Source organism: Culex pipiens, chromosome 2 (assembly GCF_016801865.2).
Source record: "Culex pipiens pallens isolate TS chromosome 2, TS_CPP_V2, whole genome shotgun sequence".
Classification (NCBI taxonomy): domain Eukaryota; kingdom Metazoa; phylum Arthropoda; class Insecta; order Diptera; family Culicidae; genus Culex; species Culex pipiens.
The window spans coordinates 108,493,441-108,518,322 of record NC_068938.1 but is presented as its reverse complement, the minus strand read 5'-3'; the positions used below and the strand labels follow the sequence as shown (position 1 = coordinate 108,518,322).

General features: G+C 42.0%; 4 protein-coding genes across 4 annotated transcripts; 3 read left to right on the top strand and 1 right to left on the bottom strand.

The window, feature by feature from the left end:
* Positions 1-6,627: 6,627 nt before the first annotated feature.
* LOC120430185 (SET and MYND domain-containing protein 4) lies at positions 6,628-15,587 on the top strand. Its single transcript, XM_039595265.2, has 5 exons — positions 6,628-7,064; positions 7,977-8,172; positions 8,229-8,810; positions 8,870-9,739; positions 15,446-15,587. Exons 1-5 carry the CDS (start codon positions 6,764-6,766, stop codon positions 15,459-15,461), a joined length of 1,965 nt encoding a protein of 654 aa, XP_039451199.1. The 5' UTR covers positions 6,628-6,763; the 3' UTR covers positions 15,462-15,587.
* Positions 10,793-11,139, top strand: LOC120430189 (bystin-like). The gene is made up of 2 exons (XM_039595270.2): positions 10,793-10,933; positions 11,002-11,139. Exons 1-2 carry the CDS (start codon positions 10,890-10,892, stop codon positions 11,120-11,122), a joined length of 165 nt encoding a protein of 54 aa, XP_039451204.1. The 5' UTR covers positions 10,793-10,889; the 3' UTR covers positions 11,123-11,139.
* On the top strand, positions 15,537-24,203 carry LOC120430183 (cyclic AMP-dependent transcription factor ATF-6 alpha). Its single transcript, XM_039595263.2, has 5 exons — positions 15,537-15,670; positions 15,794-16,707; positions 16,767-16,933; positions 16,992-17,662; positions 23,279-24,203. The coding sequence occupies exons 1-5, from the start codon at positions 15,649-15,651 to the stop codon at positions 23,590-23,592; spliced, it is 2,088 nt and encodes a 695-aa protein (XP_039451197.1). The 5' UTR covers positions 15,537-15,648; the 3' UTR covers positions 23,593-24,203.
* Positions 24,087-24,843, bottom strand: LOC120430188 (uncharacterized). Its single transcript, XM_039595268.2, has 2 exons — positions 24,642-24,843; positions 24,087-24,576 (listed from the first exon to the last, which is right to left on the bottom strand). Exons 1-2 carry the CDS (start codon positions 24,712-24,714, stop codon positions 24,209-24,211), a joined length of 441 nt encoding a protein of 146 aa, XP_039451202.1. The 5' UTR covers positions 24,715-24,843; the 3' UTR covers positions 24,087-24,208.
* Positions 24,844-24,882: the final 39 nt, after the last annotated feature.

Sequence of the window (24,882 nt, the reverse complement as noted above, 5' to 3'; positions counted from 1 at the left end):
CCCCTAAAACATCTTAAGCCCTTTTCAAATATTTCTACAAGTTTGCGAATCTCGTGCCACGTGCCATTCACGCCACATTCCCTTCGGATGAACCATCAACCCCGAGTTAGTGGAGCGATTCGATTCCCACATCTGGCAACCAGCACGAAATGAACACGATTTTCACGAACAACAACAAAAAAAAACACTCGTGAAGAAGTGGACGGCTATTTATCGCTCATTTCGTGTTTACATTGCTCGTTCTTGCGGTGATGTTTCTTTTTCGCCACCCAGTTTTGAGTGCGTGTGCATGTTTACGAGAATTTTTGGCTTTTTTTTATGGAAATGCGCAGCTGCCATGCATTCGTCACAGAAAATATTCGACAGGTCAGGCGGACTGTCCGTTAACCTTTGCTTTCAAACGGGGAGGGTAAAGTTCTGGCCGGTCAAGCCATGCGTCATCATTTTCTTGTGTCGGTTTTGATTGTTTTGATGGAGACTCGTGGTGATTTAAAAGACTAACGGGATGTTTACAATTTGGAAATTTACCAAAAATTACTGTGACTGTAATCATATATGCATTTCAACACATTTTTTTTAAATTCATTGGATGATCTAAGAAGATTTGTGAAACTCAATGAGGCAATAAGAGACAATATGCCTAGTAACATTCCTTTTTTTCAGCCTCGCAGCACACTGGCACTGATTGGCAGCTTTCATAAAGCGTTAACTTAGTTGATTTCTCCAAATATTTGTTTGGTTATGAAAAACAGACTAAAAAGATTGACGAGCGGGAATTCCCGGGATAAATTTCCCGGGAAATCGACCATTTTTGGACCTCTCGATTCCCCGTAAATTTGGTCGAGACTCGAGGGAAATTTAAATTTTATAAATATCTATACAAAATTATATAACCTAATCAGAAAAACATTTGAAAATTTGAAACTGTTTAGAACATTGGATGTTCTATGTAAGATGTTCAAGTTCGAATGAACCAATGCTTCTCTTTTCTTCTTATTCAGAAAGTGTAAATTTCAATTCATCAAAAATTCCAATAACTTTAATTGAGAGAACTTATAATAATGTGGACCCAATCCTCAGTCCTAACCTGGTCGCAGCACCTAAAAGGACCTGATAAAAATAAGTTGTGAAGAAAAAAAAATAATGTGGACCCCAAAATTTGCCTTAAAGCATAATTAGCAGTTAGACCCCAGGGAGGAAGTCTAATGTTTTCTAAATATTTTTTTCTATTTATTTTTTTAAAAGAGGGAAAAGCCTTTTCATGATAAGTTTAATTTCTTTCAAGCAAAGCAATCCTTATAATCTAGTTTATTTTATTCTTCTTAATTTAATTTCGCTGTAGAGCAAGCTTTCGGTCATTCGATTTTTTTTTTTTGTATTTTTAATCCGGCTGAAACTTTTTTGGTGCCTTCGGTATGCCCAAAGAAGCCTTTTTGCATCATTAGTTTGTCCATATAATTTTCCATACAAATTTGGCAGCTGGCCATACAAAAATGATGTATGAAAATTCTAAAATCTGTATCATTTGAAGGAATTTTTGATCGATTTGGTGTCTTCGGCAAAGTTGTAGATATGGATACGGACTACACTGGAAAAAAATGATACACGGTAAAAAAATTGGTGATTTTTAATATAACTTTTTGTCACTAAAACTTGATTTGCAAAAAAACACTATTTTTATTTTATTTTTATTTTTTGATATTTTGATTTTCGAATGTCGATATCTCAGCAACTATTGGTCCGATTTACAGTGTTAAAACATGAAACATTCGAGAAATTTTCTGATATTCCTCTAAAACACATAAAAAAAATAAAAATAGTGTTTTTTTTTGCAAATAAAGTTTTAGTGATAAAAAGTTAAATTAAAAATCACCTATTTTTTTCCTTCAAAAGCTACAGATTTTTGAATTTTCACATATCATTTTTGTATGGACAGCTGCCAAATTTGTATGGAAAATTATATGGACAAACTAATGATGCAAAATGGCTTCTTTGGGCATACCGAAGGCACCAAAAAAGTTTCAGCCGGATTAAAAAATACAAAAATTAAAATTAAAGAAAAAAGACCGATTCCCTAGAGAACTGCTCTGTATCAAAGTAATTTTCTTTTTTAATGTCAATAAGTAATTTTTTGATTCACTACAACCTCATTTTTAAGTTATATTTTGGAAAAAAAAACTATGGCAATCTTTGTAAAGTTAAGGTCCGCCAAATGTGAACATTCGGGGTTTCGTGATAACTATTTTTTCAATGAATATTTACAGTTGACCTTAACCCTCTCCCGCCCATGGTTACTCCAGAGCACCAAAACTTTGAACTCAAATATCTCGGAACTGACACAACTTTTCATGGTGCTTTAAGTTGCAGGTGTTCATGTAGAATGTATACTAACATCTCCCCAAATTTCATCAAATTTGGTTAAGTACAAGCAAAATTACAGTGTGAAATGTAAACAAAAATGGGCAAATTTCAGGGAAATAAATAAGACTTGTTTTCGAAAGCCCGTAAAAATTACCAAACACAAAATTTTATGAAACAAAAAATGTTTTGCTATCATTTGAACCTTGGACAAGAACCCCTGTGAATAACATTGTGAGTATGGACCGGTTTAAAGTGTTTTTCAACCTTTTTCATGTGGTGCACCAGAGTACCATCTAGGCATATGAGCAACTAAATATTCAGGAGCACTTTTTTCTAAATTACAGAAAAAGCTTATTTTTATCAAAACAAAAGTTTATAAACGTTTTGACTATTCATAAACAAGACAAAACATTGTTATTAGACCGATAGTTTTATTGTTTTCCTCATTTTTCATGAAAATGGTTGTTTGTGGGTTTTGAATGAGCCAATCAATGAAACCTGAAAATGCAGAGATTTTAGAATTTGTAGTTAATACTTCAGAAATATAGTCTTACAGCAAAGAATTAGTAGTTTTTAACACATTTCAAAGCGTTTTCAAACAAATGAACCAATAGATTTGAAGAAAACGAGATTTTGTGGTTTTAAAAAAAGTTGCTCATCTTCCTGATGGTGCTCTGGTGCACCACTTCAAATTATACTTTTTTGCCCCAATTCGATGTTTGTGGGTCAAAGTAAAGTATTTCCTGCATTATTGTACCAAAATTAAGCCATTCACTATTTTTACGATAAGCAAACAGCTCTGGGCGTTATAGGGTTAATAAAGAAAAAAACAACTTGTTGTTTTGAGTCGCTATTTATCATATTGCAAATATCCCGATACTGTGAAATTATATATTAGCTAGTTTTTTACTTCACAAAAATCTAATAGCAAGTTCGTACAACAAGTTGTATTTGCAGATTCAGAAAATAAATCAAAAGGTAAATCATAGTTCCCAATGAGTGCTAATGAAGCTACTTATTATCGTTTCATTGAATTAGTATGATAAAATCGTAAATGAATTCATTGAAAATAAACATATTTATTACTTTTCTTTATACATTTTTGGCACTATTGGCATATTTAAAAACACTCCCGGTCCGGGTCCCGGGAATTCCCGGGAAATTTTCAATTCCAACTCTCGATTCCCGGGAAATTGAAAATCTCGAGAATCGTCACCCTCTACGTGTCATAAAATGGCACACAAGCAACGATATTTTCATATTCTAGATTACTTTTTCAAAACAACCAATGCGCCATGTACATAGGAACTTTTGAAAAAGTAATCGAGTATTGTTCATCTGGACCAAAGAGCCTATGTCTGAAAATATTTTTGTAAAAACTGGATTATTCGACGTACCACGCGCAAAAACGGGAAAATGGCAAAATCGGCAAAAAATCAACTTTTTTCATTAAAACTGCGATAACTTTGAAATTTTAGCGATGATCTAAACATGTTTGGGTACCAAAACTTTTGTAATTGAATGATGCAAGTTTTTGTACCCAAACATGTATGTTCAATAAATTAGTACAATAATACAATAGGGTTGCCAAAAAGTATTTCTAAAATGCGAAAAAACGAAAAGAAATATTTTTTTTCCTAAATATTCGATTTTGTTTTACACAAGATTTTTCGTATATATATATTTTTTTTGGGTTTTGGATATTGATAATGAATAGTTCAAAATTATATTGTTCAAGTTGCTTTTCTTTCAAAAAGTAATTTTAAAATGCAAACAAAATACAATCAAAAATGTATACCTAAAAGTAAGTATAACTTCAGGTGTAGGAGTCGTCTCCCTGGGTCCTGCCTCGGTGGAGTCGCTGGTAGGCAGTTGGACTCACAATCCAAAGGTCGTCAGTTCGAATCCCGGGGTGGATGGAAGCTTTAGGTGTAAAAAGAGGTTTGCAATTGCCTCAATTGCCTTCGGACACCTAGTTTCGAGTAGGAATCTCGCAATCCAGGACGCCAATGCAATGCTGTAGAGCGAATAAATTGATTTTGATGTGAGCCGGTATCATGGAGTGAAACTTTCGCAGCTGGCATCGAAAACTTCACAGCAACTTGACAGAAAGTTTAACTCCGTGTTGCACTTTTAATTTCTGTTTAGATTACTTTTAATTATTCGGGCCAATACGCGCCTCCCTAGAGAAGGGGTCAAGGAATGCCTTTACGAACAGCAGAACAAGGGAGAGGGAACGATTTCTTGGGGCTCTTCACATTTTCTAGAGTTTTTAGAAGGTCTGAAGATGTCCCGCCCGTGGGGATCAATCGGACCGCGCACTGGACTCACAATCCAGAGGTTGCTGGTTCGAATCCCGCGGCGGGCGCTCTAAAAATTCTAAGTGTAATTATGGGTATCCGGCGCCGTCGCTCCGTGCCGTACTCAAACACTTAGGAGCCCAGGGCGGCGAAGTCTCCTTGTAGTTAAAAAGGAAGACACTAGTGGTTGGTACTAGCAATAGTGGCCGACATCTATAAAGTCAACTTCGTTTCAAAGGTGTTTCATATGTTTATAGAACCGTAAAAAAACTCTAGAACTCCAGCTTCATCAATATATTTTGTTTACTGGCAAAAGACTTTTTTCATCGCCGTGAAAACATAATTCAAAGTTTGCTTTGTAATTCCCGTTTTACTTACAATTTTGGTACCTCTGACTTGGTAATGCAGGCCAAGGGTGCATGATACTGATGATACTCGTCGGTTGACACACCTAGGCGAGGAACATCCCGGAAAGAGCCCAACTACATCCGTAGTGCTGTTTGAACAAAACAGCATGGCTCTGGTTCCTTGCAAGTGTCCTATTTTCTTACCTCCACGTTGGCTTGGTTTAGTCATCATGATGACAAGGTGTAACCTAGCTGGTGGCCTGTGGAAACGACTCGTAAACCTTTGACCAGCGAGGGTCACAGTAGAGACGGCTAAAAGAAAGGGGCGCGACAATGTGGGAAAGGGAAGTAATTTGTGATTGCAGACGGTATTGTTTTGATTCGCAGTATGTTGAGTCAACTGCTGTGGATGTACCTGAGCATCGCAGAACGGGGTTTCTCTTCTTTCCATTTCAGCTATCAGCTATCTTCTGTTTATTTTGTTTTCACTGATTTTCTAAAACGGCTTTTGTTTACTATCCTCCATTTAATTTCGATTTTACTTATTTGATTCTCTTATTTCTCAACGCTTTTCCACTCTATTTTACCAATTGATGCTACTGTAACAAACTATCTGCTTTCCCTTGATTTGGCAGCGATGTCAATTTTGTTTATCATGTGCCTTTTCTTTATTTATCTATTTGAATAATTTCTCATCTTCCCTGTAAATTGCCCTAAATACAATCTAAGCTTGTTTGTTACCTCTTTTTATTAACTATTGTTAATTTCTATATCTACTTCATAAATTACTATCTTCCTTTTACTACATAGTATATTTCCTTCACTGTCCATTGTTTTGAAACTTCACCTTTTTCTTAAGCAAGTGAGGTTCGAGCCCTTACTCAATTTATGGAATGATTAAAGGAGTAACACAAATATTACTACTGTACTTTTGAAAAACTTTTCTAAAATGCTTAGGACCAAAATATTGTAGAACAACACCGCGACAAAAGAAATAGCAACAGATAAACACAACTCAACAATAGGGGAGATTTCAGGAGAAAACAATACACACTAAATAACAATTAGTTTTTGAATTCAAACTAAAAATAAAACAGTTTTTGCTTTAATGAAAATTGATAGGCACACTTTAAATGGTTAAACCTACGTAATGTACCACCCCCGGCCGAGTTAAAATGCGTAACCGGAAAAGAAGGTGTGCATGCCTGGCACGAACACTCAAAGCGTGTTCTAGCGTGCTGCTCGTACTGACTCAGAGCAAGGGTGAGATGTAGGTGTAAGGGCAGTGCGTGTTCGTCGGGAACCTGGTGCATAAGATCGGTCAAGGCCCGTTCTTACACTGAAAATTGCGAATTGCGAATTGCGAATTTTGGTACCTCTGACTTGGTAATGAATACAACATTCATGCCCAAAAACAAGCTTATAAATTTCAAACAATAATTTAGTCATGCGCAATACGATTTAAACAAGTTGTTTCCACCTCTTAACGCATGTGCCTTCTTCCCGAATCATTGTAAACAACTTTTCAAAACACCACCCGAACCGGGGTTCATTTCGTCGTTCACGAAAAGCCACGTGACCGCTCGGCACGGTTCGTGCGGTGAACCCGGCTTAACTTCGGCCCCCTCTCGGCTGGTTGTGAAAATTTTCATCATTCGTCATTGTATTTTCACCGCATACGGAGCTGTGAGAAAATTTTCACCGTCGGCCATTTTCTTGTTTCGTCACCGTCGTCGATCACCCTAAATTTGCAGCATGGAAACCGCGAAAAAGGATGGATTTTTCCAAAAATACTGCGAATCGCTGCGGAAAAGTATCACCCAGAACGAGTTTAATGATTTTGCCCAGCTGGATAGCGGCGAAAAGCGGTTCAACTTCATAAATGGGCTCAAATCGATCGTGACTGAGCTGAAGCTGGCACGTGAGTTCAATGGGAAGAGTTTGGAGCGATCGCTGGACTTGAAAAACCTCGGAAATAAGTCGTTCCAGAAGGAAAGCTGGAATGAAGCGTTGGCCTATTACAACCTGTGCTATATGGCCACTCCGGAGAGCAATGGTAAGTGATGGTTTAGCTTACCTGATATTATCTGAAACATAACCTCTATTTTGATAATCTGTGCATCTTTACTACTTTTTTAAAATCCAAATCTTTGCTATTATAGGGGAGATCCGGAAAACTTGATCCACCTACTTTACTAATCTACCCAAATAGCGCTAACTTTGCAGACCGTTTATTGGAAGATAAGCGTAGATTTCATAATTTGGAAGTTTAATCATATAAATACAATAATGTAACTTCGACCGGTTTAGATTTTGGATTAGAATACTCGATTGAATTTATGAAATGAATTGTTAAAAATTGATCAGAAAATTGATATCTTCCAAGTAATAAAGGAGCAATTTTGACACTACATTTTCTAATGTCCTTAGCTGTTGCAAAACCAAACTTATCAAACTGACTTTTTAAAAGTTGAGTATAATGTGGTGCTTATTTGGTGTGTCATTTGGCAATATCCAGGAAAATAGTAATCATAAATTTTTTAAATATGTTATCATTTTCCTGCTTTTAGGGACCATCCACAAACCACGTGGACACTTTTTTTGGAAATCTCAACCCCCCCCCCCCCCCTCCCCCCTCGTGGACAATTGTCCATACAAAAAAAACTTTTTTGTATGGAGCGTGGACAATCCCCATACCCCCCCCCCCCCAAATTGTCCACGTGGTTTATGGATGGTCCCTTAGCTTAAAAAAATCGTGGACAAATTTGAACATTTTTCTAGTTGAAATTTTTTATCTTTTTGTGAACAAGTGTTCATGAAATCTGAACCTGGAAAAGAGTGTTCAAATTTCATGAACGCTTGTTCACAGTTTGTTTTTGTGTAATGTACAAATCGACAGCAAAAACATTTAAACACGAATTAAAATACAATTAAAAAAATAATAATAAATACACGCAAAAAATTACAGAATCGGAAAAGGCCATCATTTTGGCTAACAGATCGGCAGCCTTGTACCACATGGAAAAGTACGATCTTGCCCTGAAGGACATCCAGCGTGCAATCCGCCTCCAATACCCCAAAGAACTGATGTACAAGCTCACGGAACGCAAGGCCCGTTGCTATCTGGGAAAGAAGGATCACGTGAAGGCGCTGGAATGCTTCAAGTAACTTGCTGATTTGGATCCAAAAGTAGATTTTTCACGATAACATTTGATTCCAGGGAAACCTTACCGGCTCTCGACAACTGCAAGCTTCCGCTGGAGCGTCGTCAGAAGCTCGAACGCGATGCCCAAATCATGATCAACTTGCTGCCAAAGAACATCGAAGCCGAGAAGAAACTTGCCAAGGGCCGCAAGCCAGTCCCAGCGGAACCCAAAAAGCCAGCCGTTCCGGAGTTCTACGCCGAAAAGGGACTCTACTTTGACTACAGTAGCGAAGAGGGTCGCTTTGCGAAGACGAACGTAGACTTGAAGCCGAACACGATCGTACTGGTGGAGAAGCCTCACGTATCCGTACTGCTTGAGGAATACAGCAAAACTCACTGCAGCACGTGCTTCAAGCGAGTTTCGGTTCCGGTTTGCTGTCCAAAGTGCTCGGACGTCGTGTTTTGTTCGGAGGACTGCGAGAGTTCCGCGAATAGTGGCTACCACAAGTACGAGTGTGGATTTCTGCCGATCTTCTGGAAGTCCGGAGCCTCGATCACCTGTCACATGGCGCTGCGGATCATCACGCAACAGTCGGAGGAGTACTTTTTGCAACTTAGACCGGAACTGGATGGGTTGACCAGTGAGCAGACGGATAAGTAAGGGAAGGTAGAGTTTGGTTGAACTTAATTTAATGATAGTTTTGTGTTCTTCCCAGGTTGAAACATGACGACTACAGGAAGATTTACAAGCTGGTAACTCACGAGGAGACTCGATCAGCCGAGGACTTTTTCCAGCGTACGCTGATGGCTACCTTGCTGAACGCTTGCCTTACGCTTGGTGGATTCTACAAAACCAAAGAAGCCGAAAGCTTCATCGGCGGACTCTTGCTGCACAACCTGCAACTTTTGCAGTTCAACGCTCACGAAATCTCCGAACTGCAACGCGAAGACGACCGTGACGTTGGCAAGTCAGTGTTCATCGGCGGAGGTCTCTACCCAACGTTGGCCTTGTTTAATCATTCGTGCGAACCCGGAGTAACCCGGTACTACAAGGGAAACTCGGTCTGCGTTCGATCTGTCCGGAGCATCGCAGCCGGTTCAATGATCGGTGAGAACTACGGTCCACTGTTTACGCAGACGCCACGTGAGGAACGTCGCGCAACCCTCCTGAACCAATACCGTTTCAGCTGCAACTGTCGCGCTTGTTCCGAGAATTGGCCGCTCTTCTCGGAAATGGACGACACTGTGTTGCGTTTCAAGTGCGATGGCGGGAAGATTTGCTCCAACGTGCTGTTGATTCCGAGTGAAATCAACGAATTCATGATCAAATGCACGGATTGCGGCGAACATACCAACATTATGAAGGGATTGAAGCTGTTGCAGGATACGGAGACTATGTTCAAGCTGGCTACCAAGATGCACAGCGCCGGAGAAATTGAGGCCGCACTGTACAAGTACGTAGAAGAGATGAACACTTTGGATGAGGTGTTGGTGCCCCCGTATCGGGACTACCATCTGTGTCAGCAAGGTTTGCGCAGCTGCATGTTGGAATATGGAAATCGCTACGTGAAATTTGTTACCAAGAAGTGAGTTTGTGTCAATAAACGTTTTTTTCATGAAATTTATAAAATGAAACATCTTTGGGATATTATTTAGGATTTGGGCCCACAAAAAAGTTTTTTTTGGTACACATTGCAATGCCATCTATTGCAATGGTTCTCATAACTAGTTAGTATAAGAGAGCACCGAGGCATCGATTAGTAAACATTCCTAAATTTATAGGTAGAACCTCTTTGTGTGAGATCAGTGGACCCAAGATGGCGGCCTTCGATATTATCTGGCCAAACTTTTGAAAATTACGAATAGTTTAAATAAATACAGTTTTTGTCTAGTTTTGGTTTGAAACGACAAAATAAGCATTCTGGAATAATTTTCTTTAAAAACTTGTTCAAAGATACGCCACGTTCAAATATTAGTCTAGAACAGTTGAAAAAAGTTTCCTATGCAAATTTTGAGTTGCGTATTTGATGGGCGGAATTCCGACGAGGCCCACTTGCCATGTATCGGTGAATCTTAGGGTCCGGTTGATATAACCCCACAAGGTATGTCCATATTACTCCACAAGGCATTTCCAAATTATCCAAGGGGGTTGACACTCGATCATTCTGGAATAATTCTGGGTTAATTCTGGAATGAACGGAATGACGATGATGATTCTAGCAAAAATGATCAAGTGCGGGTAAGAGTGTAACTGTCATAATATTTATCTTTTCAAACCAAAACATGTTGCGGTGCTCTGCAGCATTGGGACCTGGTAGGACAACAGAACCGGCGGTTGTTCTGTACTGTTTCGGTGCGGGAGACATCCAGAGCAACGGCCGGATTGGCCTTCACTTGAATCTGCACAATCCAGGTGTTGGCCATAAGACGAGGTTGGCAATATTGAAATTGCTCAGTGGTTGTTGAGTGGATTTTTTTAAACTGACTTTCAATTTCGGATTTCCCTGGACAGCATCTATGTGGACCAGCTGCGTACCGGCGAGGCCAACGTGCTAGTTATTCCGGTGGAAGTTGAGCCAGCGCATCCACGAGCAGACTTGGAAGCGGTTGAGGGACTTGTTTGGGCCGTTGATAGTGAAGGAAGCGACTGAGCTGTGGTGGCGGAGATTCCTAGGACGAGTCGGAGGAGGAGTTTGCGAGGAGGCTGATGCCGACGGGCAGAACTTTTTCGTTTAAATGAAGATTAACGAGAAAGATGAGCGGGAGATGTTTCAAAACAAGTGTGATATTTTTGTGAGATATGAGTTGAAACAATGGAATAATTAAAGTACTTTTTTTGAACCTTTAGGAACGGCGTCAAGACGTGCATGCCGACCGAGATCGTCATGGACAAAATCACCGAAAAGCAAACGGAAAATCAGACGCAGTTTTCCTACATCGATTCGCTCAAAATGGAAGATTTCGACTAATGGATTCTAGAAATGTATAAAGCGCCTGGGACGTGCTGAAGTGCTACCGAAGTGGGCATTATACGGAATCACACAACTAAAGTGCTGCTACCATGCTCCAAGGGAATTGAATAATTTCCGGCTTCACCCAGTACATTTCCCAACGGTTCTAAAATTTGCCGCGCGTTTTTACGACCTGGCCCAGTACAACATGCTCAACTCCTATCTGTACAAGACGCACAAGTGAGCCTTATTCAAAGTGGTCGCCTTCATGAAGGTCATTATCCTGCCGCTGCGCGAGTCTGGCGAATGAACGATCCGCGAGACCATCATCTTAGGCAGCACTTTAATCTCGACGAACATCCCGATACTGCACACCTCAGACAGTAACTTCGAGGACCAGTTACGCAATGGCGAGTTCAACGTGCGTGCTGGTCGTTCCGGTGGAGATTGATTCTGTCATCGTGTTGGGCCACACCGCCCTCGTCGTGCTGTTGAACATAAGCGACCGATGTTATGTCCCATACTGCGCGTACTCGGAGTGGTCAGTCGGGGCCACCGGATGACCAGCGAAAGAAAGCAAAAATCGACAGCTCGACCATCTGGAGTCTGGACGTCGATGACGAACCAACTTTAACCATCTTTCATGATCTCCGAAACGCTGCGTACTAAAATAAAACCTGAGAAATGCACTCTTTGTCCCGCAATGAGTTCTAGCATCCAACAACAAATCGTCCGCGGTGGACTTCCGAGCGCTTTCCGCGAATCGTGCGCGGTCCGTACCTGTGGATGATCTTGGCATTTGAAAAGACTCGAGCTGAAGCGGCGTCGGGAGCAGCTGATCAAGATTTTCCAGAGTTCAGTGTTTGAGGTGTTCCTTCTGGGATAGACGATTACTGGTTGACAGAAAGAGCCACAACATGGCGGACAGTGTAATGTAATTTGATGATATTGTGAAATAAAGTTTGATTAAATTGAGTTGGTTTAATTTTAACCAACACGGTGACGTAACCGCATCGGCATTGTAAGTTTTAGATGGTGTTGCTGGAGCGGAACCTACGGAAGCGATTTCTGGAGAAAGTGTTCCAGCTGAGGACTCAATGGACATTGATATTCAACAATGATCAGCTGGACAGCGGTCATCGTCCGCAATCTATCGGCTCGTCCAAGGGCATCCCAGTCTACTCAGCGAGCCGGGTTGGGTTACCATTCTCTCCTCGGATGATGAACTCGAAGTTTTTATTCACAACTTCCTGGTCACGCACGCCGTGATCCGAAAGGCTACGTCGGAGAAGTGGACTTTGCAAGTGGTCATCAAGTACCACCAGGAAGGCTGACACGATGATCGCTAAACCCGAAGCGGCTGTTTTAGTCTTTGCGATGTTGAAGGATGTCTTCTTCTGGATGAACACATCATGGTTCCGGAAGTCCAAGCGCAAGCGCTTTCTTAAGCAGCTGCACAACTCGCATCTCGGGATCGTGCGCATGAAGTCTCTTGCGCGCTGTTACATTGCCGATCAGCTGCTCGATGATTATACTCACCCCAGAGCCGGTTCCGGAGCGTATCTTGCTAGAAAAGAAAGTCAAACCATAGCTGGGAGGGGAAGAAAATGTTTTTGCTGCTAACTGCTAAAACTGATCGCCTCCCAAAGCGCACCAGGCACCTGTAAGTGAACCTCGCGGAATTTGCCGGTGGAAGAGGACGTAAACAACAAGCTTGTGGCGAGCTGAACGGTCGCGGCGGAAGACGACTCGTGGTGAACCAATCCGTCGAGGACCACCCGCGACACGAGATGGCTGTACTCCGGGGCTTCGAAACGGTGACCAGGGAGATACGCCAGCTGGCTCCGGCGGGTAACCCCCCCCCCCCCCTCCCTTGATCAACGGTGAAGATGGTTTTTGTCAGAACGGCAGTGTCACCGGCAAGAATTTGATCGCGTATTACTGCTGTACTGTTGATGCATTCCCGGACTTGGAATCCGATGGAGCCGCATGATGCGCGCAACACAACCATCACGTGTCGAAGCAGGTCCTCGTCGGACCGGTTCACCACGAGACAGACCTTTACAAGGGCCACCTCCAAGTGCTGGTGGCGACCGCGACAACCTCTTCCACCCTGCTCGTCACTGGATTTTGTTTCCAAAACATAATCCTCCACCGGCAAACTCCGCACGAGGCGGAAACACCTCCGCAAGGGCCTCCGCTTGCCGCAAACGACAACGGAACGGATTGTTCGAGCTTATATTCAAAATATTTATGTTTACTTTTTCCTTCATGACAGATCGCTAACACGCGAAAACAAAATTGAGTATAGAATCGAAATAATCATGTTCATGCCTGCATCATTCCAGAATAATTCTGGAATGAACAGAATGATTCGAATGAAAATATTCGATGTGTCAACCCCCTTGAAATTATCCCACACCTTTTAATTTTTGCGATAAAAAATGAAAGACATTTTTCATCAAATTTGATTTCTAATAATAATCCTCTGGTGCCATCCACGTTCCGTTAAAATGTCTATACAGCCCATGGTAGAGAAATTTCCTTAGCCTGACCCTAAGGTCCCAAAAACCCTAAAAATCATCCCTAAAAAAAATAATTTTTAAGATTTTTTACAATAAGTTGAAGAAAGCCCTCTCGATTACCTTTTCAACGATACATGGTTATGTATTTTGGGAGATATCTTTAGTTTTTTTTTTTTTTTTTTTTTTTTTTTTTTTTATTTTTTTTTATTTTTTTTTTTATTATCAATATTTTATACAATAATCGTTACATAATCGTTACGTTACTACCAACTTTCATCATCTGTATACGCTTCCCTTATAGGCGATCTCGATCGTGATCTTCGGTTATATTCTTCTGCTTTCTTTTTCCCTTTGTAAGGTGGTATAGCTAACTGCTCAGGTTTATACTTTGTTCTGGAAACTTGATTATTTGCTCCATGAATACTTTCTTTTCCTTTCCATTGCATAACCTGTGCTGCTTGTTTTCCTTTTTCTGCTTCTACTCTCTTGTCAATAACTTCTGATCCCTTTCCGTTGACGACTACCTGCTTCGAATCCTTTTGTTGCGATTCCACTGTACCTTCAATCAAAACTTCCGCAAATGAGCTTCCTGTTACTTCCGCTGCTGGTTCTTTCATCACAATTTCACTTTTCCTTGGACAGCCTGCTTTCAGGTGACCCAATTCCCCACACTTGAAACATTTGTTCTTCAAACCATCATAATAAATCCGGGATTCCACGTGCTGGATGCGAAGCTTTGCCGGAATTTCCGACATAACCTCCATCAGCAGACCTCGAACTCCATTCCAAATAGGAAAACCAGTATCCTCCGCAAACCGCTCCCTCACCTGATGGTGGATTTTTCCAAATTTGCCCATCGCTTCCGCAATCTGACCATCCTCAACCTCTGGAGGCAAACCGAAAATCCGAACATATTTAAATGCACCCGACGCCTCAAATATGCTCACGCGTGCCGTTTTTCCATCCGCGTAAGTGAAAATTTCCTGAGGTCCCAGCTTTTGCAAAGCTTTGCGCATCAGAAGCACCGATTGGAACCGGACGAAAACGCTATAATTTTCGCGGTACATCGCGCTCAACTCAGCTGCGCTCCATCGTTTAACCTTGAAGAAATTGAAGATTTCTTCGTTGGTAGGGTTTCGACCTTGAGATCCAAAATTAATCTTTATCGTTGCTTCCCTTCTCGGCTCCATTGTTCTGCGCAACAATGCCCAGAACACAATAGCAGTACTTTCACACTTTTTTGTCCAGCTTCCTTTAAACACGTCCGAACCTCTTGAGCTGCGTCGACGAACTAAAAAAAATAATTTTTAAGATGTTTTACAATAAGTTGAAGAAAGCCCTCTCGATTACCTTTTCAACGATACATGGTTATGTATTTTGGGAGATATCTTTAGTTGAAATCCATTATTCAACAAAAGTTATTTTTACAGTTGGCTAACCACTTTTTATCGGACAGTACAGAACCCAAGGAGACGACTCCTACACCTGGACTGAGCTAACGACCTAAGCTCTAAGTTAGACCGGGGCCAAAATTGACTTCCCCGTCTGACGGAAGGTGTGATCAGACAAATACAATACTTAAATGTGCTTCTCCATAAAAATGTAAAATAAAGAATTTCTTCCTCACACACAATCTGTATCAGTTTGTACAATATCTGCAAAAGTTTTTTTTTTTCTTTGCCAAGAAACACGATCCACAACCGAGACCCACAACGTTTTCCTTTATTTTGCCCCTCCTTTTTGTTCCGCAACTGATTTATTCTTCGTCAAACTGTCAAAAATGTTTTGAAGTGATTATGTTTTTTTATCTCGTCAGATTTATCGCTGAATAATTTTTATTAAAACTCAAATTATTCCGGTTGAATTGTGGGATAATCTTGTGAAGTGCTGTATTACCGCTTTATCCACGACTTGCAATGTTATTTCCGGCCTTTAAGTAAAGTTCGAACCCTCCCGGAATTGTCACGGATTTGTCGATTGTCACACCCTTCACCGGAGCTGCACCCCGACTCCCCGACCATGACAGAGCAGCAAATTTACGGTAAGAATATATTTTTGCAACGCAATGCACGTTCAAACCCGTGCCGAGGTCACGCGAACCAAAATAAACCGGCGACGCGGCAGAATGACTCATAAAACTGTTTGTTTGGCCTTGTTTTCACAGACGAAACCATGCTGGACATTGCGCCGATGTTGGACGAGTTTCCGATGGACGAATTTGACGAGGATTTGCTATCGCCGATGCTGCAGGAACGGCAGGACCAGCTCGGGTTCTGTCAGGATGGCCAGCTGGTGATTCCTTCCTATGGGGAGTTTATCGATCCGGATATGTTTCTGAACGGTGTTGTGAAGCGGGAAAGCGAATCGGATTGTTCGAGTTCTTCACGGAGGAACACGCCCTCGCCGTCGGACAGCCACCAGAGCTACGAGTCGTACCCGTCGAGCGGATATGGATCCTGCCAGAGCAACAATCCGGTGAGCAACATTCTGCTGGACAGTCCACCGGTTTCGCCCGAGAATCCTGGCAATACGCCACCCCACATTGTGACCGTTCCGGCGGCGAATGTAGTCCGGGTTGGGACGGCACAGCTGCCGATTGTGCAGAAACCTGCTTGCGGGACGAATCTGGCGGATTTGAAGAAGATTAAGCTGCCGCCGAAGGGCTCGATAACGAAGAAGACGATCGTGCTGACGGCAAAAGATTACCAGGCGCTCGTGCAGAACATGAAGAACCAGAACAACAACGGAACAATCCTGATCAAGGCAACGCCAGCATCTGCGTTTGCCGCGGCAGCTAAAGACAAACCGGTTCTGCCGAAACCTGCCGTTGTTCCGCAGCAAACGGAACCTGTGCCGGTTTTGGTCGCAGCACCGCCACCGCCGCAGCCCGTTGTTCCACCACCACCCAGGTTAGTCTCAAATGGTTCCTCCGTTGACGATCGAGCCCTTAAGCGGCACCAGCGGATGATCAAGAACCGCGAGTCGGCGTTCCTTTCCCGCGTGCGCAAGAAGGAGTACGTTACGACGCTGGAGCAGCAGATTGACGGTTTGCAGCAGGAGAATCAATACCTGAAGAATGTAAGGCTCTTCTTGAGGAACTGTAGATTTGACGTAACTTAAAATTTGTTATTTTTTAGGAAAACATTCAACTGCTGGAGAAGCTTAAGCTAAGGTGCTCTTGTGGTGCCACCACGATCAACGCGACCACCAACATTGCCAAGCAAATCACGCCGAACATGCGGAAGAACACTGCGATTGTGCTGGCCATGCTGTTTATGGTTTCGTTGAACCTCGGTCCGATTGGGTGAGTTGTTTTGCAAATCCCTTAATTCATATCTCACTAAATTCCTCTACCTTTCTAGCAACCTCCTGTCCAGCAACGGTGACCGCACCCTGATGGAATCTTCCCCCATCGAACCGCACCACCAGCGCAGTCTTCTGTGGCTCGACGAAGCCAGCAAGTTCAACGTGGACGCCCCCGCCAACGTGACCAACTTTGACGAACCCGCACCCACCCCCATCGAAGATTCCTTCTCCGTGTGTCCGTTCTACGTCAATCAAACGGAAAACATCCGGCTGGCCCGCGAGTTGCGCCGCTGGATCGGTGAAAACGGGTACAAAAACGTAACGGATCGCGACGGAGACGACATGAGCATCAGCTCGTTCTCGGAAATGTTTGCCCTCAAGGACACCATCGATTCGATGTACCGCCAGATGCGGGACATTAGCTCGCAGATGGAAACGTTCAAGAAGCGCAACCGGCGGGCCGTGGCCAGCAAGAAACGAACGGCGGCTAGCAAGAAAGCGCGCGAGTTGGAGCTTTATCAGCGTGGCAAAAAGGATGCCGATTTGGCGTTTTATTACGGCGGGTTTGGGAAAAAGTACGCCAAGTTTTTCGAGGAAATTGGACGGCGTGACGACACGTTCTATCTGGTGTCGTTCAGTGGGGAGCATTTGCTGCTGCCGGCGCTGGCGCATAATAAGACGAACCGGCCGAAGATGTCGCTCATGTTGCCGGCCGTCATGGATAATGGTAAGTTTGAAAGTTTTCTTCGACTAGCTCAGCTTATGAGTTAAAAAACTTATGACGTAGGGGAATATGGGGCGAGTGTAACACATAAACTTTGAAAAATATTTGCAGTGGCCTTAAAACAAATAAAAAAAAATTAAAAATAAAAAAAAAACGTTACTTAATCCACCCTTAGGTGGTTGGCGCCTTCCTCACATTTAAAGGGTGCTATCCAAAATCGAGCCAAACATTTCATTAGGGCACAAAACCAAAACGTAAACATTCGGGATTATTCCACTATTCCATTCATTAGTACACTCCCTACATGCCCTCCAAGAATCAGATTGATAACAAACAATTTCCTATTGAAAAAATCAAAAACTCAAAAGGGCCCATAACAATGTTCACTCCGAACCAGAAAAAAAGTTCAATTGTGCCCTTTTCTTTTTCGTTAGTTTTTCGTAGTTGAGGAACTTTCTATGTTATGAAGTGAAGTTTTCATACATTCTTAACACTAATTCACTTCAAAACAACGTTTGGTTAACGCTAGGGGCAGGACAACTTGGTCGATAGACTAATAATAGCTTATAATAGTTCGTTGATTGATTAATATTTCGTCAATACTTTAACGCGACCTTACCTGGGTTGTGGATCCTTGAACCTTTGTCAAATAGAAATGTCAAATTGAACATAAACACAAACAATTTTGACGGTGAGGATTTTCACGGAAATTCACGGAAGTAGCAGAAATTGGACATTTCTTCAGCGTGGACCATGCTCCGTCGGCCAAGAATGGTCAAGTTACTTCCGAAACACCAAAGAAGAAAAATGCAGTGGACCGGTTAACTGATTCCTCTACGTCCCGCTACGTTGAAGGATTACCCGAAAAGTCATGTCCACCTAATCTAGCTTCCTCCTCTTGCTCCTCCTGCTCCACTTGTTGCAAAAGTAAGAGGCCATGTTCCGGGATCAGAACCCGTCCTGTTGCTTCCTCCAAAAATGAACCCTCGATGAATACTATATTCGTTAAAACGTAGAAGGCTTCTCTTTTTCTACGGAACTTGGACAAATCCTTTGGGCAGGCCGGATAACATAACCTGATATTTAAAAATGCTAGAACCGGTGACTTTCCGGATTGGTCCAAAATCAACTAAATGGTGGAAAGGAAACAGCAAATCCGATCATCAATTGTGGCCAAATGAAACCAGTGTCGAAGAAGAAAAACAATCGGCAACGAGACCGATTGCCTCCTTCTTCAATGTGGACATCATCATGATCATGGCCGCTAGAGGAACAGTTGAAGTAAAACCCGAAAAATCCCGGATGAAACCGTAAATATTGCCTCCTCCTTCTCCTTGAACTGCACTAGAGGGCAACGATGGGTCAAAGTCAAAGCTTTCGCCTACTGTCCTGAATCCTCCTACCGTTTGAATTCCGTAAAACCCGGTCAACCTCGGTTGAAACGCCACATACTGCATTGCGACGGAATCTCCCTCTTCCTGTGATCGTATTTGGTCAATCTGAGACTGTTTTTCTCTTTGGACATGTTGCCTGTGGTAAACGCAAAAGTAAGGGACCATGTTCCGGTGACCAGGTCTTGTCCCGTTGCTTCCTCGATCATGTAATAAGCAAAAATGAACACTCAATGAAAAGTAGCGGCAGGAGGAAAACTATCGACATCGAGACCGATTTCTTCCTTCTTCCACCACGCAAGAGGAAACAATTGGAAGGACATAAATAATCATGGTCATGATCGTTGGCACAGCAGTTTCATGACTCTTCGAGCCATATTGTTGGAGAAAAAACGCGGAAAATCTTTCCAAGGGACCATCCATAAACCACGTGGACTCTTTAGGCGGGGGGGGGGGGGGGTATGGCGATTGTCCACGATCCATACAAAAAAGATTTTTTTTGTATGGACAATTGTCCACGAAGGGGAGGGGGGGGGGGTAAAAGATTCCCAAAAAAGTGTCCACGTGGTTTATGGATGGTCCCCAACCATTGATATAGAATCCTCATCCCTCCGCGAGCCGCATCGTAGAAAACGATTGGTAAAAGAATATTTTCTGCTTTCGCCTACGGCCCGGAAATCTCCTCTTGTTTGAGCTCCATCAGCCCGTCATTACGCCGGAAGTTAGGTCTTACTGTGCCCGGATTTAGCCAATATGGGACCGAACAGGACTTTTTTCTCCGAAAATTTCCAAACAGTATTCTTTAGATAGTAAAATTTTGTCGCCAACAATATTTTGTTGTTTTCGTCTGTCTGTCAAACTGTCAACTGTCAAATCAAGGTGTGCAAATGTAGGTCATAACATTCTCGTTGATTTATTGGCCAATAAATCAACAACAACGTCAATATGTTAACGAATGGTAAATATTTTTACTTTGTACACCCCCTAGGGTTAACGTTTCACCAAGGATTTCTGCAGAAAAAAACTTCGTCAAACCACAATATTTAACACGGTCCCGCGGATCCTGTTCAGTACACCTTGGAAGAATTTTTATATTTCACATGCCCTATTCTCACCATTCGATCACAAAACTTCACCAATTAACATAATGTTCGCTGAATTCCTCATTATTTCTAACTGAACAAAAGGTCCCATAAACATCATTCAAAACAACAATCGGATGACAGCGCTTTAGTGCCCTTTCAATTCTTTTCGAAATTGCATCTAGAAAGGGCCCATTATGAACAACAGTTGGAAAGTTAAAAGGGCCTAATAACGAGATTTTTTTAAATTATGAGTTTTATTGAGAAAATCAACATAAATTAAGAAGCATTCAAGCAGAGTTGAAGATAATGATGTGTTTTATCGTATCATATGTAAAAATACCATCAGTGAAGCTTCTTTTTTAAATAGGAATTGAAACTAGTTGTGCACTTTTTGCAAGCGATTTTCTCGAATCGCGGATTTTGGTTTTGTGCCCTAATGAAATGTTTGGCTCGAAATGCAAAAAGTGCGTGAATAACACTTAAGTGCTTCTAACTTTTGATAGGGTTGTCAAATCTTCAATGTTTTGGACGCATTGGAAAGCTCTTTTGAATACCTATCCAACGATATGTCGCATGAGAGATCCGGACAACGTTTTCATCAACATATCTGAGATCCGGCCTCCAAAAAGCATATAAATAACACTTAAGTGCTTATAACTTTTGATAGATTTGTCAGATCTTCAATGTCTTGGACGCGTTGGAAAGGTCTTTTGAATAACTTTCTGAAAATGTATAGCATGACGGGTTTTCTTACAAAAACCACCCTTTTTACAATCTTCCGGACTTTTGTTAAATTCGTTTTTTTAGCATAACTTTTGAAGTACTTAACTAAACTGCATAATTTTTAATAGCGACTTATGGGACCCCAAGACGGATCGAATGACGCCAAAACGGACGAAATCGGTTCAACCAATGTCGAGATAATCGAGTGACAATTTTTTGATCAACATCCCACCACACACACAGACATTTGCTCAGAATTTGATTCTGAGTCGATAGGTATACATGAAGGTGGGTCTAGGAGGTCTAATCGAGAAGTTCATTTTTCGAGTGATTTTATAGCCTTTCCTCAGTAATGTGAGGAAGGCAAAAAAACAACAAAAATTAAGCTATTTGAACGCATTTTTGACTTTTTTGTATTTTTTGAATTTTGGAATTTTTTAAATTTTTGAATTTTTGAATTCAAAAGCAGACATACAGAAATCTCCGAAACACGCATTCAAAACTTTGCCCCCGGCTTGCCGGGATTTGTCGGGTATCAGAAAATGAGTACCCGACAGGTACCGACACATATTTTTCTTCTACAGATGAACTTGAGATCAAATTTAATATCTGCTTTGCTACGCGCTGTAGGAGACTCGGGGGCAAACTCGAGAGCAAATTTGGTGGGAATCAAAACGGGTAGCAAATAATTTAACTTTCGACATTTTCGAAAAATGAAATTCTTTGAAATTTTCAATAGGATTAAAAAGTTTTATATACTTTTAGCATTTCTAGGCATGAATCAACACATAATTATTGCTTTGAAGGTAAACGAGAGCAAAAAATTATAAAAAAAAACCATATTTGCCCCCCGCGGTGGCAAATTTGTTTCGGTGGCAAATTTGCCCTTAGGGCATCTCCAGCCACTTTGAAAAAACTCCGTCGTCCCCACAGCTAGGGTAGCGCCTTAGGTTAGATGACGGCTAGCACTCTTCTTGTCATTTATTAACATTTGTAGTGCACCATCGCATCGGAATGCATTGAAACATCACAAGCGTTAAAGCGGCCAGGCCTACTACGTAAAGCCGTAACGCAGAGACAAGACTCGTTTGAAGTGGGTTGAGTTTGAGCACAGAGTATTCGAACAACAACACAATTCTGAATCGACAGGGGAGGAAGAAGCGTGGGGACACACCACCATACGCTCCGAGATTTGGTTGTATTCGTTGGGAGCACCATGCCAAGAAGGTTTGGTACTCCGGGACCCTCTGGCATGGGACATTGTCGCGTTAATATATTGACTAAATATAAATAAGATCAATAAACTATTTTCGTCGATTTTAAGTCTATTGAGCAAGTTGTCCACCCCCTAGGACAGGACACTTTTTTTCTATTAAAACATCAGAAAATGAATAAAAAATCGAATTTGTTTAAATTTGTCAAAAGAGATTTCGATTTTTTTTCGTTTCAACAACAAAAATTTAAAAAAGGAATCAAAACGATAAGGTTCTTTTTTGGAAAGTTTAACATTTATTTCCTTAAAAGTCCTGATTATAACCTACAATGTGCGAGTTGTGGCGAATTGTGTAGATTCATAACTGTATTGTTATTTGAACACTCCGTGTTCAAACTCAACCCATTTCAAAGAATCATCACTACGGTAAACTTTACACAGTAGGCCTGGCCACTATAACTTTTGTGATGTTTCAATTCTTATACGCTCAAGTTGTCCAGGAAGAGGGGTTTCCGACCGGTTGTTGTGAGGTTTAGCGCCCACCAGCAGATGAACGTGAATGGCCTAAGACTCATCGATTTCGCTACCTTCCGAAACATGGCCATACGTAGTATCTTTTTCCAGCACAGCTTCCTCTACACGAAAGGTGGAAGCAGCACTTCGACGAGCACCTGAACGGCCTAGAGGCGGAGTACCAGGAACCCACGATGAGGGAAGTTAGGGCGACGGTATCTCCGGTCTCTGTTATGAGGCGGGCGGGCTTCAACATGTGGGGACGACTAAGTATCTGCTGGCACGAGGAACCGAGTCCTTTAGGGCTCGCACAGGACCGAGCGTGAAGATCGACAACGACGAGTTCGAGGTCGTGGAGGAGTTTGTTGACCTTGGATCGTTGGTGACGTTGGACAACAACTGCAGCAGAGAAATTCGGAGACGCATCATCACCGATAGTCGTGCCTCCTATGGACTCCACAAGCCAGCCCTACGGTCTGGTATGAAGCATTTTTACATTTTGATTAGGATGTTGTAAAAAGGCGACATCCTAAGCTTTTATTTGGGATCAAGGGAACAAGATTAAATCAATAGTAACTCGATTTTTGGCAATTTTGTAAAGATCGGGGTCGAAAAGGACCCTAACACCTTTGATCTTTGTCATACTGGTCATGTCTGTCTCATAACAACTTGCACCACTTTTCTCTTTCGCCAGGAACCCACCCCTCGGACAAGGTCACGCTGATGCAGATCGACTGCGAGGTGATGAACACGTCGATGATCCAAATCCGCGAGAAAACCATTCCGGGCGATTTGCTTCGACCGTCGGCGCCGGCGACCCCGTCAAAACCGCAACCAGCCAAACGGACCGCGGACGAATTTGTCGAACATGGTGGCGTGCGCAACGTAAGCAGCAGCAATAGTCGGAACGGCAACGGAAATGGCGCCAGGAAGCACCACGCGGCCAGCAGACCGTTTTTCGTTCAACGCATGGGGGAACATTTGAAGGCGGAGCTGGATTTGAATTAGTTTAGTGTTTGTTTCGTACCTTTTTTGACTGTTTTTTGATTTATTTATTTTCTAGATGATTTATTTTTTTTCTACTTAAATTTTATGACAAATTAATCATAAAATATGTTTGACTATTACAAAACAAAAACTGTGACTCTTTTGGAACATAAATTAACAAACTGAACTAAATTTACTGATCTAGTAGAATAAACTAACATTAAACATTTACTAACACAGTGCAATCGAATTCAAATCATCTTGCTGAAGGCTTCTAATTGTAAGAACAACAAACTAAACCTTAAGAAAACAAAACGAACACGTTGAATTGCACGCTAATTAATCCTTAAGCTCATATTGTTAATCATGTTTGAATTAAAAATAAAACGGGAATCGACTGTAATATTAGTTCTTTAAGAAGGAGGACTGCAGCAACCTGGAACAAAAAGTTAAGTCACACAAAAAAATCTCTCGGAATTTCGGATGCTAAATTTTTACAAAAAAGAAAATCGAGGTAGGATTTACCACGTTAAAAATAGCGCTTAAGTTTAATATAATAAAAAATGCATTGTGAAAAAACACCGAAACAGGTAAAAACATACAATAATAAAAGTTGAAATGTAATCAAGCCGGAGGTTCATTCAATCTTCTGCGAAAGCAAATTCTTCTCGACCAAATCCAGCGCCTGGGTGCTCATCTGGGAGCGGGCCTCGTTCAGAATCGACTGGTAGCGTTGCGTCAGGAAGGACTTCCGCTCGACGTACCGTTCCAGCAGCTGGGTAAAGTCATTGGATGCGGCCACATACTCGTCCACCTTCGGTCCGGCGGCCAGATAGGCGTGCTGTTCCTCCGTGAGCAGCGACGTGTCCAGCTCGATGGAGGCCTGCGCGTGCTGGTTGATTTCGTGAATCTTGCGCCGCATCAGCTTGTTCCAGTCCTCGATCTCCCGCATCAACTGCTTCTCGTAGCTGGGTTTGTAGTTGCTGGGCGAGTGGATGGCGGGACCTGTTGAATGAAGCACCATTGTTTTGTGAGAGAAATCTCAAAAAAAAGTTCCAACGGAAACTCACTGGAATTGGACCGGAACAGGGACGATCTCCGCCGGATCACGATGTTCTGCTGTAGACTGGGATCACCCTCCATTGCGGAATGTGCAACTTAAATCGCAGACCAAACTGAAAATTCAAACCAACCAAAATTGCGCACAAACGCAGCAAAACAAACGAAATTAGACGCTTTTTGTTTTGAATTTCCTTTCTCCGAGCGTTTGACAGCAAGAGGGGTTTGTGGATCACGTTTTTTGTCATGACA

Excerpts from the sequence above, each read along its gene's own strand:
- LOC120430189 (XM_039595270.2), top strand. The coding sequence starts at position 10,890 with ATGAAGATTAACGAGAAAGATGAGCGGGAGATGTTTCAAAACAA. Across the intron at positions 10,934-11,001 it reads CGGGAGATGTTTCAAAACAA|GAACGGCGTCAAGACGTGCA; the intron begins GTGTGATATTTT and ends TTGAACCTTTAG.
- LOC120430188 (XM_039595268.2), bottom strand. The coding sequence starts at position 24,714 with ATGGAGGGTGATCCCAGTCTACAGCAGAACATCGTGATCCGGCGGAGA. Across the intron at positions 24,577-24,641 it reads CCTGTTCCGGTCCAATTCCA|GTCCCGCCATCCACTCGCCC; the intron begins GTGAGTTTCCGT and ends TTCATTCAACAG.
- LOC120430183 (XM_039595263.2), top strand. The coding sequence starts at position 15,649 with ATGACAGAGCAGCAAATTTACG. Across the intron at positions 16,708-16,766 it reads AGAATCAATACCTGAAGAAT|GAAAACATTCAACTGCTGGA; the intron begins GTAAGGCTCTTC and ends GTTATTTTTTAG. Across the intron at positions 16,934-16,991 it reads TTGAACCTCGGTCCGATTGG|CAACCTCCTGTCCAGCAACG; the intron begins GTGAGTTGTTTT and ends CTACCTTTCTAG.
- LOC120430185 (XM_039595265.2), top strand. The coding sequence starts at position 6,764 with ATGGAAACCGCGAAAAAGGATGGATTTTTCCAAAAATACTGCGAATCG. Across the intron at positions 7,065-7,976 it reads GGCCACTCCGGAGAGCAATG|AATCGGAAAAGGCCATCATT; the intron begins GTAAGTGATGGT and ends AAAAAATTACAG. Across the intron at positions 8,811-8,869 it reads ACCAGTGAGCAGACGGATAA|GTTGAAACATGACGACTACA; the intron begins GTAAGGGAAGGT and ends TGTTCTTCCCAG.